The sequence below is a fragment of the Cyrtonyx montezumae genome, unplaced genomic scaffold (assembly GCF_038088225.1).
Source record: "Cyrtonyx montezumae isolate F1298 unplaced genomic scaffold, pur_monq_1.0 scaffold_17, whole genome shotgun sequence".
Classification (NCBI taxonomy): domain Eukaryota; kingdom Metazoa; phylum Chordata; class Aves; order Galliformes; family Odontophoridae; genus Cyrtonyx; species Cyrtonyx montezumae.
This window is the reverse complement of record NW_027071903.1, coordinates 29,061,123-29,074,000: the sequence shown is the minus strand read 5'-3', so window position 1 is coordinate 29,074,000 and position 12,878 is coordinate 29,061,123. Positions and strand designations below refer to the sequence as shown.

The 12,878-nt window shown below is 47.1% G+C and overlaps 1 protein-coding gene across 1 annotated transcript in view; it reads left to right on the top strand.

Moving 5' to 3' along the window:
- ACAN (aggrecan) overlaps nucleotides 1-12,878 on the top strand; it is a 41,864-nt gene that overhangs the window by 28,409 nt on the left and 577 nt on the right. The window contains exons 13-18 of the mRNA XM_065733996.1: nucleotides 42-1,183; nucleotides 8,708-8,821; nucleotides 10,964-11,122; nucleotides 11,341-11,423; nucleotides 11,751-11,895; nucleotides 12,441-12,623. Coding sequence (XP_065590068.1) covers nucleotides 42-1,183; nucleotides 8,708-8,821; nucleotides 10,964-11,122; nucleotides 11,341-11,423; nucleotides 11,751-11,895; nucleotides 12,441-12,623 — 1,826 coding nt within the window. The remainder of the gene's footprint in view (nucleotides 1-41; nucleotides 1,184-8,707; nucleotides 8,822-10,963; nucleotides 11,123-11,340; nucleotides 11,424-11,750; nucleotides 11,896-12,440; nucleotides 12,624-12,878) is intronic.

The window sequence follows — 12,878 nt, the reverse complement described above, 5'->3', positions numbered from 1 at the left end:
AGAATAGAAACATCCACCTTTCAAGAAATCAGTGGGGAAACGTCTGCATTTCCTGAAATCAGAATAGAAACATCCACCTTTCAAGAAATCAGTGGGGAAACGTCTGCATTTCCTGAAATTAGAATAGAAACATCCACAAGTCAAGAGGCCAGGGGTGAAACGTCTGCGTTTCCTGAGATTACCATAGAAGCATCCACAGTCCATGAAACCAGTGGAGAAACGTCTGCCTTTCCCGAAATTAGCATAGAAACTTCCACGGTCCATGAAATCAGTGGGGAAAGTTCTGCATTTCCTGAAATTAGAATAGAAACATCCACGAGTCAAGAAGCCCGGGGTGAAACATCTGCTTTTCCTGAGATTACCATCGAAGCTTCCACAATTCAAGAAACCAGCGGAGAAACATCTGCATTCCCTGAAATTAGCATAGAAACATCGACTGTCCATGAAATCAGCGGCGAAACGTCTGCCTTTCCTGAAATAAGAATAGAAACATCCACGAGTCAAGAAGCCCGGGGTGAAACATCTGCCTATCCTGAGATTAGCATAGAGACATCCACTGTCCATGAAACCAGCGGGGAAACATCTGCATTCCCTGAAATTAGCATAGAAACTTCAACGAGACAAGAAGCTGGGGGTGAAGCATCTGCCTATCCTGAGGTTACCATAGAGGCAGCCACAACTCAAGAAGTAAGTGGGGAAACTTCTGCCTTTCCTGAAATTAGAGTAGAAACATCCACAAGTGAAGAAGCCCGCGGTGAAGCTTCTGCCTATCCTGAGATTAGTATGGAGACATCCACTGTCCATGAAACCAGTGGGGAAACTCCTGGGCTGCCTGCTGCTAGCACTGACACTGCTGCCACAACTCTGGCCGGTGGTGAGCCCTCTGGTGCTCCTGAGAAGGAAATTCCTGATGCAACATCACACTTGATCACGAGTGTTTCAGGGGAAACCTCTGTCCCAGACGCTGTAATTAGTACCAGCACTCCAGATGTTGAACTAACACAGGGACCAGGAAACACTGAAGAGACTCAGCTTGAAATAGAACCCTCCACTCCTGCGGCGTCAGGACAGGAGACAGAAACAGCTGCTGTCCTCCACAGTTCCCCTCTGCCAGCCACCGCTACTGCTGCCCTGCATCCAGCCTCCCAAGAAGCAGTAGATGCACTGGGACCCACGACAGAAGGTACTGTGCCTTCTCCCAATCCTAACACACTGAGGAAGGGAAAGGAGGGAGGGGGCACATCTCCTCCTGCCTGCCCATGGCAGAGCTGAGGACCAGCCCAGGGGAAGTATCAGGAGGTGCACGGGGTCCTTCCCCTGCAGCAATATGGCAGCAGGCATTGGCTGCTGCTCCTGGTGGAGCTGGCACCTGCCAGGAGTATGACCAGGCATCACCTACCTGTATCCCTGTATCTCTGCGTTATATGGGTGATGGCTGGGACAAAGGTGACCTCTCCCCCTCGTGCTGTTGGAGCAGGGGCTGGAAAAAATGCATTTGTGAATGAGCAGTGTGAGCCACTGGGTGTGATACACCAGTGGAAGGCACCAGAGCATTCACACCCTGTCTGAAATTGCTCTTAGCCATTGCTATCATCTCAGGAAAACAACTTTGTTTTGGTTTGGTTTGGTTTGATTTTTTTTTTCTCATCATGTGAAAAGCAGAACAAAGTCAGCTCCACCCGCCTGAGACTTCCATGCTGGCTGGGAGACATGGCTGGGAAGTTGGATCAGGCATGTTGCAAACCTCTGCCCTGTTTTGTTTCTCTCTCCATGATGTGCTGACTTGCTGCCCTGGGTGTTTCCAAGCCCTTGCTCCACAGCAGCCGTCCATCAGCTGCTTTGCAGCTCCGAGGGGCTGAGGCACAAGCCAGCTGGGGGCAGAGATCTCTGCTCTCAGCCTTGTCGCTGGTGAGTGCAGCATTTGCGTTGAGCACGCTGCTCCCTGCAGTACAAATGTGCAAAGCTCATAGCTCCTGGCAGCTGTGCTGATACATGCACTCCTTTCACCCTGCCCCTTTTTGGTGCTTCAGCAGGACAGGTTGCTGCCAAGAGGAAACAGATGCAACATGTAAATCTGAGTAACCTTGTATGGTGGAAATGCTTCACCAGCTTTCTGATGACACTCCACTAAGCAGTGCTTACGTGCCATGCAGATGCTGCAATGAGAAGGCAAGCAAGGAGGCTGTCATGCTTGCCAGCCACTTCTTGGCCAGGAAGGAGCCCAGTAATGCAGGATGTCCCACATCATCCCTGGCAATGGCTTGGTTTCACTTTGCTACAGCCAGGAGCAGGCTCTGGAGCACAGGCCCCATTGCAAAACCACTCATCTTGTCACATAAACACATCTCTGGTGTTTTTAGATGTGTCATGGTTCTGTTCACGTTGGCCATGTTGCAGAAATATAGCACAAAATGCATTTGCAAAGAGATCTGCTTCAAGCAAAAGCAGTATTCACTCCACTCCCTTCCCGTGCTCCCTCCTGGACTGCTGCTTCCTGGTGAGCACAGACAGGCCTGGATTTGGTATGGGTCTTGTAATGCAGGGCTCTGCGCAGCTCAGCCTGGTCTCTGGCTTCGTTCTCATCCTCAAAATTATTTGGACAAGTCAATGCTTTTCACTCTGCATCATTTCCCTCTGAGAAAACAGGTGACCACAACTCAGCCTGGCTCCCCACACATCCCAGCTGTCTTTGCAGAAAGCCCCCAAAACCCTTCCTGCCCCCCTCATGGGCCACGCTTGCTGCCACGTCCTAGCTTGGAGGCAAAAACAAGTCAGAAGGACAAGGGAAAGGAAGGGAACCAGCCAACAAGGATCAGCAAAAGGAAAAAAAATTGGCCCCAAAGTGTTGTTTTATTTCACTCCTTATTCTTTTAATAAATTACCCACAAGGCTACTGCCAGATTCTTCACAGCAGTCGTTAGCCAACATTCTTGTGAAGCATTTTGAAAGAAAACCATGTGTCAGGCAGCTCATGTGTGAAAAAGTTTGAAACGTGTTCCAAAAGTGAAATGTGTTGTGTATTTGTGAGTCATGGGAATGGCACTAGAGCAGCTGGGGTTTCTTAACAGGTGACAGAGGTAAGTGATAACTGCATAAAGCTTAACTGTGGATTCCTTACACACTAGAGATGGGCTTCAGAACACGTGCTTGGTTGTTGCTTCTCTAGAAGATAACCTGGGGTATAAGAATTGTTTTGTTGATAAGCTGCTTTGCTGTAGTATTTCTTCAGGGTGAAATGCAGTCCAGATTGGGGTCTGAACGAGGCTCATCCAGGCATCAAGAAAGTGTTGCTGACTGTGAATGTGCAGCACCTCTGCACAGGGGTGAGATTCCTCTAGAAAATAGAGCAAAGTGCTGATGAAGAAGAGAAAAGAAGGAAAAATACCCTCAGATAACCTCTTCTGAAATCATTTCTCTTCAGAGTCACTGTGAATGCAAAAAGCCTACAGGGAAGAACCATGGGTTGGAACCCAAAATGCCATTTGCTGCGCTGTGGTTTCTTTTTCACCTGAATCTTCCTCACCTTTAACATCAGCACTTGCACGAGGATCAGTTCTAGTATGTTCATCTCGTGCTGTGCTTGGAGCTGTGGGGTGTTGTGGATGCTCATTAAATGCAATGCATTTTGAGCACTATTAAGGCATGGGTGACTCCAGTTCAGCTCACAGAAGGAGCTCAAAGCTCAGGGCAGGGCACGCAGCTGCTGGGCTCCTGTCCTGCCATTTAAGTGTTCCAGTTTGATTCTTTTTAGTGGGGCGACTTCAGAAGAATTACATTTTTCTGTAGGCTCTACTTCTCTCTCAAAGACAAAGCCACAAACACAAGAGGACTGGAGATTAACACTTGGAATGCCAAATATTCTTTAGTTTTTAACAAAACGGAAGGCTTTGCCTGCACGTGTCCTGTGAGCAGTTGGGTTCCTCCATGACAATGGGAAGCCTACAAGCCTACAGCATGAAGAAACAGCCACAGACTTGGCTTCTCCATCCAGAGCTTCACCAGCTCAGTGGGTCTTTTTGCTTCGGGTAACATTTGAAGACAAATAATTATTATCTGAGAAACACATGCTGGCATTTCAGTGAAAGGCTGTGGTTTGGAGCAGTCTGACCAGCCAATGTCATAAAAATTTCAGTCAAGGGAAAAATAGAAATGTGCTGAAATGGCAGCAATTTGTGTTAAGTTCAGCTTGTCTCTGGCAAAAAGAACTTGTGGAGTCTTCTACCAATGACCCTAAAGCAGCTGGCAGTTAGAATCCAAGTGAGAAAAGGTATTGATGGGATTTCCTCCTTCATATCCCAGAAAACCAAAGGATTGCATTTTATTTATTTATTTGGTTGGTTTTTGTTCTGAAAGATCCTAGCAGAAGCAGCTTTGGTTTAACTTTTACAGTTAATTCTTTTAGTAACTTAATTGCATCATAAGTGACTAGCTGCCTGCATGGCTTTTTGTGCTGGTACTTTATTTAAAATGTGGTGGAATTGCTCTCAGCTCCTTTTCTCTCCTTGTAGGAGTCAGTCAGTCAGATGTTCTTCTCTATTTAGAGTGATCAGTTCAAACTTCCCTGGAGTCTCTGAAAGGCAAATTGAACTTGTACCTGGAACTGTATCTCAGTCTTTAGAGATAATGGTGTAGCTGATCTCTGAATCCCATTTGGATAATCACACCTGCAGGAGGGTGTATAAAGAAAGGGTGAGGAGCACATCAGGGACTGTTGGACATCTGGAAAATGCCTTGTGTTTCAGCCTAATGTGTTTCTCTATTCAGAACAAAAGCAGGGATCCAGATCATAGAGCATTCTTCTGATCTGCTTCCTCACAACTTGAGTAAAACTAGAGTTTGCTCAGGGGATGGGTGATAGCACCCAGCCCATTTGCTGTCTGCTTCTCCTCCATAACTGTTTTAAGCACTGTTTCATGAGTACTCTTGCTGTCGTGGATACAGGCTGTCATTGAGAGGAACGCATAGACTGTGTTGTTTTAAGAAACATTAGTACTGCATTGTCTTGTATTCTCTTCTTAGCTTGGGATGAAGGATTTTGAAAGCCTTCCCTTCTCTCTCACTGTGCGTTCACTTTTGCATGCCATTTGCCTTCTGAGCAAAACCAGGACTGATTTATTTCATTTCTAAAGGATTTCTCTTTCCAGTTTCCATGATCTAGTACTGCACATTGGCTTCAAAGGCACTGGGTGAATACTTATGCTGTGTTCAGCTGCATCAAAAGAAAATAGTACTGACTAAATATAGCAAGTATCTGGCAGTGTAAGAGAAAGCTGAGGAAGAAAATGGTGTGAAGCAAATTCAAAGATTGCACTGTAACTCAGTAACTCCCCTTGCTTCTGCCAGCCAACAGTTTACAACTTCCAGATGCAAGACCCTATTTACGTTAGAGTTTTTTGTTTTAATTTTTTATTTCATCAATTAAAATTATCCAAAATTTAGGCCTTAGGTCCTGTTAGGAGTATAAAATAGAATCTGTTGCCACAATAGGTTTGAATAATCTTTTGTAACTTCTGGGTGGTATTAACTGGGTGCAAATCATCTCCCAAACTGATGCTGATTTTGCTTTATCCCTGAGAGGTGAGTTAATAAAAAGTTGTAAGTGAGCTTCCTATTCTCAGCACTGCAAAGCATTTTCTTCCCTGTCTCTCTTTCAGAGCTGAAGCTCTTGAAATCCAGGGATGCCTCTGTTCTGCATCCCATGCCACATCAGTTGTCCTTTGTTAGCACTGGGTAATAATAGCAGTAGTCTCTTCTTGTTAGCTGATAAGCTCTTGAGCTGCACCTCAAAGCAGAGCTGACTTCTGAATGACTGCTCACCCAAGCAAACAAATAGCTCATGTCTGTGTAAGGGTGTCAAACTCCCCCCTGCTGCAGGCTTTCCTGCTGGGGATGGGCACAGTGGTTTACTGACCTCACCCAGCCACAAACCCTGCAGAAGGGGATGCACTTATGGTGTGTAAAAGGTTAAGAAGGAAGAACCAACAATTGAGTGATAAATGGGATTTTTTTACTGGAGTTCTCACCTCCCGTAAATCCTACGGCTTTCATGTGGTATCCTAGAAATACCCCCACACCATCTTGTCAGGGTTCCCAGAGGCAGCGTGGCGGCTAATTTAAAGCTTACCTTTCTAAAAGACCAGATTTTCTGGGAGGACCAGTGTCAGCAACACTTTCTCCTGCTGGCCAACATGTTTGTGTTTCCTGATACCAGCCTGGTAACTTGATCAAGCTGTAGGTGTCCCTGCTCATTGCAGGGAGCTGGACCAGATGACATTCCAACTCAAACAATTCTATGATTGAGCATCCAGATGGAGATTCAGTCACTGTCTCAACACCACATGGGCTGAAGGGGGAGTTTGGTATTTATGATTATCATGTGCTTAAAATGTCTTCTTTCCAGCTGTTTGCATCATGCTTCTGGAAAAAAAAATACTGTCTCGTTTGTATTTGCTGTCTGTTTTCCAGCTCTGCTGATGAGTATGCACTTTTTTCTCTTTGTGTGCTTTGTACAAGTATATCTGTGTATGTATCTAACATACATATTGTTCACAGAGCTTTGTTTTTACAGCTGATATAATATGCACAGTAATATTATATAAATATCTGTAATAGGAAATTCAGTTCCAGTGTTATTTCCCAGCTGGAGACTTGTGGCAATGAATTTGCATGTGTGTGTCTGCTCCTTCTTCCTTCAGCACCAGGGATGGCAGCTCACAGCATGTCCCACGTGTCTCAGATGAGATCTTGTGTGCACCAAAGCTTTAGTCCACATTGCTGAGTATGACCAAAGACTCATTCTTCCCCACTAAATGTTCTGGTTTGTACGTGCTTTGTTCCCACCTCTGCAGTGTGCTTTCCTTATGATGGAGCCTGATGGACAAAGGAGAGCCTTTCCTTCCTTGTTCAGCTGAAGCCCACTGGGATCAATGCAAACATCCACTGCCACTGCTGTTGGGAAGCCCAAGGATCCTCTAGAGCTGCCATCATCCTGAGGATATTTCATTTTTCTGCTATGTTTTCTGTCTCCTAAGAACTCCAAGAGCCAACCAACTGCAGCTGCTCTCTCCTACCAGGCCCACAGCCCCCGATGTGTCCTGGAAAGTCTCAGCGTATTTCAGAATGTCATGGAAACAAGATTTCAAATTTTATTTGCATTGCATTGAATATAGAAATCCAGAAAGCTTTCATGAGTATTTAGAAGGGAAACCAGAGGAAGAAATTCCTTCTCTCAGTGAAGAACTAACTGCAAAACTGGCATTAAGAGGTTCATCAGCCATCTGAGAATATATTGCTTATATTGATATGATCTAGAATAAAGAAGACAACCCTCATGCTCCAAAGCACAAACCAATTTGCTATCCAAGGTCAGGAAGAGTTCTCTGCATCATTCAGGCACACTACAGAGCATGTCAGCTTTTAGTTGACACATCAGATATTGGCCACTGAACAACTAGACATTCTCACTGCTACTCTGCTCTGGTATTCCCACAGCTGGCATGTTCATCGTCTTCGAATGTTTCCTCACTAACCCCTCTCACCCACAAGGCGAGCATGGAGTGTTAGTCAGCACTTTCACTGCATTCTATTTCTTCTGAGTGTAAAAGAATGAAACATTGTCTTGCATGAAGATCTGTTCAATCTCTTAACATAACCTGCATGAGAGTCCATCCACTTTCTTCATTAGTCTTGTTTCTTGAGTTGAACATCTCTGAATAGTTTTCCTTCTCATTCCTAAGCTCAGAAAGTAGAATTAAGGCCATGCCTGGAGATATATTAGAAGAAGAACTTTAATTCCAGCACAAACTAGATTTTCTAATACATAGATCAAGCTGCCTACCTGTGACCTGTGTCTGTGCTTCAACAGAGTATGGCAGTGCTACCAGATGATGGCATTTAGCATCAAAGCTTGTGCTAACTAGTGAGTTGAGAAACACTGGAGGTCCAATTCTTCCCATACCAACTTCTCTTTTCACCTCTGGGAAAGCAGAAAGCATCTTAAGGGCTGCTGTAGATGGGAAAGTCGGAAAAGTTTCTACTACCATGAGGGAATTGACAGCTGAGAAAGATGCAGAGCTTCTTCCAGTCCTATTACAAGTGAAAAAACAAGTAGTGTGGAGAGCTCCACTGTGCTCCAATGTTCTTCTCCAAAAGGAAGAGGCTATCATAGTCTTTCTTATGATCCTGAAAGGGAGAATACTGCACCACCTTTGAACCTACTTTTTTTCTTTCCTGCACTCACCTTCACTGAGATGACCCCAGGACTTCATCTACATTGTGATTAGGAAAAAACCGTCTCCAGCAATGCCAGCTGTGTGTCAGGGATCTGTTTCAGAATGTTCTTCTGGTTGTGACCCAGCAGAAGCTGGTGTGTTCTGCCCATCAGGTAGATGGTGGACAAGGAAGTTTCCACAGCTGTCAAAGCCACCAAGTGCTGTGTACTGGAAATGTCTTGCTGAGGTTGCTCTGATATCTCTGGAGTGGCATTCAACCATCAGGAGACATCAAAGGAATGTCTTCCTCATAGAGTGGGTTGGGTCTCTTGCCTTCATTCCTCCAGCAGCAGCAGTGGCAGTATGTTTCCGAATAAGACCTGAACAAGTTCTCGCAAAACAACCAGTATTCCCTCCTAAACATGCAAGGAAACAAGTTCTCCTCTTGGTGGAGTTCTCTGCCCAGAGCCCTAATGGAAGCCCTTGATTTCTTGCAGACACTGATGAGTGCCACTCAAGCCCCTGTCTGAACGGAGCTACCTGCGTTGATGGCATCGACTCTTTCAAATGCTTATGCCTTCCCAGCTACGGAGGGGACCTGTGTGAGATCGGTACGGCCTACTCGGCTTCAGCTAATCTTACTAACAGCCTCATTACCTCCTTCCAGCCCTGTCCCCAGGAAGCCGAGCCCAGGTGCTGCCACCAGCCTTGCCCTCATCTCATTAGCTAACCTCTAACAGCAGCTTGGAACACAGTAGGGAAAAGCTTTGAGCCTTTCACTTTCATATTCTGATTCATTTCTTCATCACAGCATCGTGTTCTCTGAGATTCCCGAGAAGGGACCTCTGGCATCTTAAGCTTTCTTGTTTGTGTTCAGCTTCTCTGGTGAAGCTCCGTGCGGACCATGATGGTGTTGATCACTGCATCTTTGGGTCAGGGGTCTTTCTGTTTGTCTGTGACAGTAGGGGAACATCTGAGTACATCTCCACCCCAGGCAAACTTTCTCTGCTAGACTGGAATTTCATGGAAGGATGCTTCAGCAGAGCCATGTAGAAACGATTGTGTTTCACTCTGTGAAGAAGCCTTGCTCACTCCAGGAATCTCCACCAATGTGACATAGCATGACATTGCTGTCAGCTCTTCAATGTGGCTTCCCATGGCAAAAACCAGCAGGGGATGTATATCAGAGAAAACACAAAGTGACCTATTTTTACTTCAAAATGAGGCACACTTTGACCTGCACTAATACTTCTTTTTTGTTTCTTCGAAAAAAGAAAAAAAGAATTTTTTGTTCTTTAAACTGATGAAAGGCCAAACTTCTGTCAGCTGAACTGAGGGGAAGGTCCCCTGCCTTGCTCAGGCAGGAGGAATAAGTTGCAATTCTTACTCACCTTGACACAAGTGATGCTAATATGCATCAGGTTTTTCTTCATCTTTCTCTGCATCTCTTTCTGTTTTCAGTATGAGCATAAAGAGTAAACCATAAAAAGACTCCGGCTTTTTGGGCCATTTGGGTAGGAATGGTGCTGTCTTTATGTCTCTTTGTTAATGTAACCTCATCAGCCTCTGATTTGCCCATCCCTGCTGCCTTCTGTTCTGCCAGAAGTCCCATCCCCTGCAGCTGCTCCTGACCTTGTTTAGTCCAAGCAAGACTTAATCGTCTCTTTTCTGTGATGTATGAGTTCATAATGCCTGCAGCCCATGCTCTCAGAGATACAAGAGGAAAGAATGGCCCCAAATTCAGTGGTGAATGTAAATCTTTATTACTGCCACGAGGCAGATCTTCCTTTCCCTAAAATCTTCAGTCTCCAGGGCTCTGCAGGTGATCTCTGCAATCTGTGCACACAGTCAGTTCTTCCTGTCATGACAAAATTGTCCCTACCGGGACACAAGGTTTTGTTGATCTTTTCCAGTGCGATTGCTTAGAGCTTCAACTACTTCCAGATATTCCATCTGATCTTTTAGAGTGCTCAAAAAACATTTAAATGCCTCACCTAGCTACCAGCCCTCCTGACACCTATGGAGCATCCGCAGCCTTCAGTTGGAAGAGGACCAGGAGGGCAGATCAGTGGGAATTTGTGCTACTGAAGGCAACAGTGCTTTGACCTTCTAAGATTAACAACAGAAGAAAGAAAGTGAGCACGGAAAACCTTACTTAAAGGGAAGGAGACATGAGAACTAATGGAATCCCTCCCCAGGGGCAGCAAGTTCCTGCTCACATCTCTTTGCTCACATCTTGGTAGGGTTGCTTTTCTTCTGAAACCCAGAACCACAGCAAGGAATGTGGCCACCCAATTCCAGGCTCTCACCCCTCGATTCCTTTTTGATGTACAAATGTCGATTCCGGCACGGGGATTCAGGTTTCAAAGATGCTTTCTGAAGTGACAGAACTCTGCAGGAGCAAAAAGAGGGTTGTTGCTTCAGTCATATCTTCAAAAATAGTCAAGGAAGGTAAACAGGGATGGAATTCCTCCGCAATAACTCCGTGTCACTTGGGTTTTCCAATAGCACTTGTCATTTTATGGCAAACACGGGATCTGCAGCATAGGCTTCCCTCTCTTCTGCACTTGCCTTGGGGGCCTTCTGATTATTTTCCCTGGGATGCCGTGCAGACAGCACTGTCAGGTTTTGCTTTTTATTGGAGGAGACCGTGTATTGTCCTGTGCCACAAGAGTGTGATCTGCCAAGAGGTGAGTTGCAAAGCTGTCAGACATTGCACCAACTCCTTTTCATTCCTTCTTTGTGTGTTTCAGACCTGGCAAACTGTGAGGAAGGCTGGACCAAGTTCCAGGGCCACTGCTACAGGCACTTTGAAGAGAGGGAGACGTGGATGGATGCGGAGTCCCGATGCCGAGAACATCAAGCCCACCTGAGCAGCATCATCACCCCAGAGGAACAAGAATTTGTGAACAGTGAGTGCTGGGGGCTGCCTGGGGGACATAAGAACAAGGAGGGGTCCATCCATTGGACTCCAAGCTTATGGTGGAGAGTTTTTTCCAAAATGATGTAAAAAGCATGTGCTAGATGACCCTGGGGCTCCAGGTCCTGAAGAACTGAGCTGGCAAAGAGATGCCTGTGCAAAACGTGGTGAGCCAGCACCTACCCTTCTCTCCCTGTTCTGCTTTCCCAGGCCATGCACAGGACTATCAGTGGATCGGCCTCAGTGACAGAGCTGTGGAGAATGATTTCCGCTGGTCTGATGGGCACTCACTGGTGAGTAACTGGGAAGGGCCCAGCCCTCAGCCTGGGGCAGGGGAATTGGTGTTTCTGGGAGGAATGCTGTTGGGGACAGAGCCCTCGAGTGACGTGGTGAGTGTTTGGGTCAGGTGAGGAGTGAAGGCAGCCCTCATCTACATGGTTTCTCCTGATTCTAGCCAGCTCTGGTGAAACAGAAGCTGTGCTTCTTGGCACCGTGGCCGTGGGCATGTCACTGGGGTAGCAGTGCAGGTAGCCATGGGCTCTGCAGGTGAAGGCAGGAAGAGACACAAAGGAGGGAAAGATCGTGGGGACTCAGCCTCAGGTGTTTTCCTCTCCCCCCAGCAATTTGAGAACTGGCGGCCCAACCAACCCGACAACTTCTTCTCTGCGGGAGAGGACTGTGTTGTGATGATCTGGCACGAGCAAGGCGAATGGAATGATGTCCCCTGCAACTATCACCTGCCTTTCACGTGCAAGAAGGGAACCGGTGAGCCCCTGCCCTGCACCAGCAAGATGGGGGTGATTCAATCAGTGGCTGTGGGGTTGGGGCACGAGGGGAGTGAGCCCTTGTTCTGCCACGGAGCTGTCTGGGAGCAGCAGCCCTATATTCACCCACACAGCTCATGCTGTAAGCCTGCCTCCCGATGAAGTCTGTATGAACTTAACGTTTCTCAAAACTTCTTTAGCAATAGTGCCTTCTTTGTAGTATCCCCATCTGTTCCCCTCCAAAGGAAATGCTCTCCCCATTCTCAGCTAATATCACCTAGTCCAACCATCAACCCATCCCCACCACGTCCCTCAGTGCCACATCCCCACAGTTCTTGGACACCCCCGGGGACTGTGACCCCACTACCTCCCTGGGCAGCTGTGCCAGTGCAGCACTGCTCTTGCTGAAAAGTTTTCCCTCATACCCAACCTGTCGGAATGTTGGGGCAGCACAGGGAAAGCAGCAATGGGGCTGTTGGGTCGGGAGCTGCCTGCCCAGCTAGCAGGGGATCTCCATCTCTTACTGTCTTTGCCCATCACCCGCAGTTGCCTGTGGGGACCCACCTGTAGTGGAGAACGCCCGGACCTTTGGCCGGAAGAAGGACCGCTATGAAATCAACTCCCTGGTGCGGTACCAGTGCGACCACGGCTACATCCAGCGCCACGTGCCCACCATCCGCTGCCAGCCCAACGGGCACTGGGAGGAGCCCCGGATATCCTGCTTAAACCGTACGTCTCAGCCATCCCATAATGCACGTCTGTGGGATGGTGGTGAGGGATCCCCTTGGCCAAATTTTTTCCCACCAGCGCCGCTTTGGGGATGTGGGTATTCAAGGTTCACGTGCAGCTGGGAGAAATGGGAATCGAAGGATCGTAGAATCACAGAATGGTTTGGGTTGGGAGGGCCCTCACAGGTCGCATCCTGGCCTTGGGCACCTCCAAGTGCATTGGGTGGCACTGGGTGTAGCTGAGCCATGGGGAGAT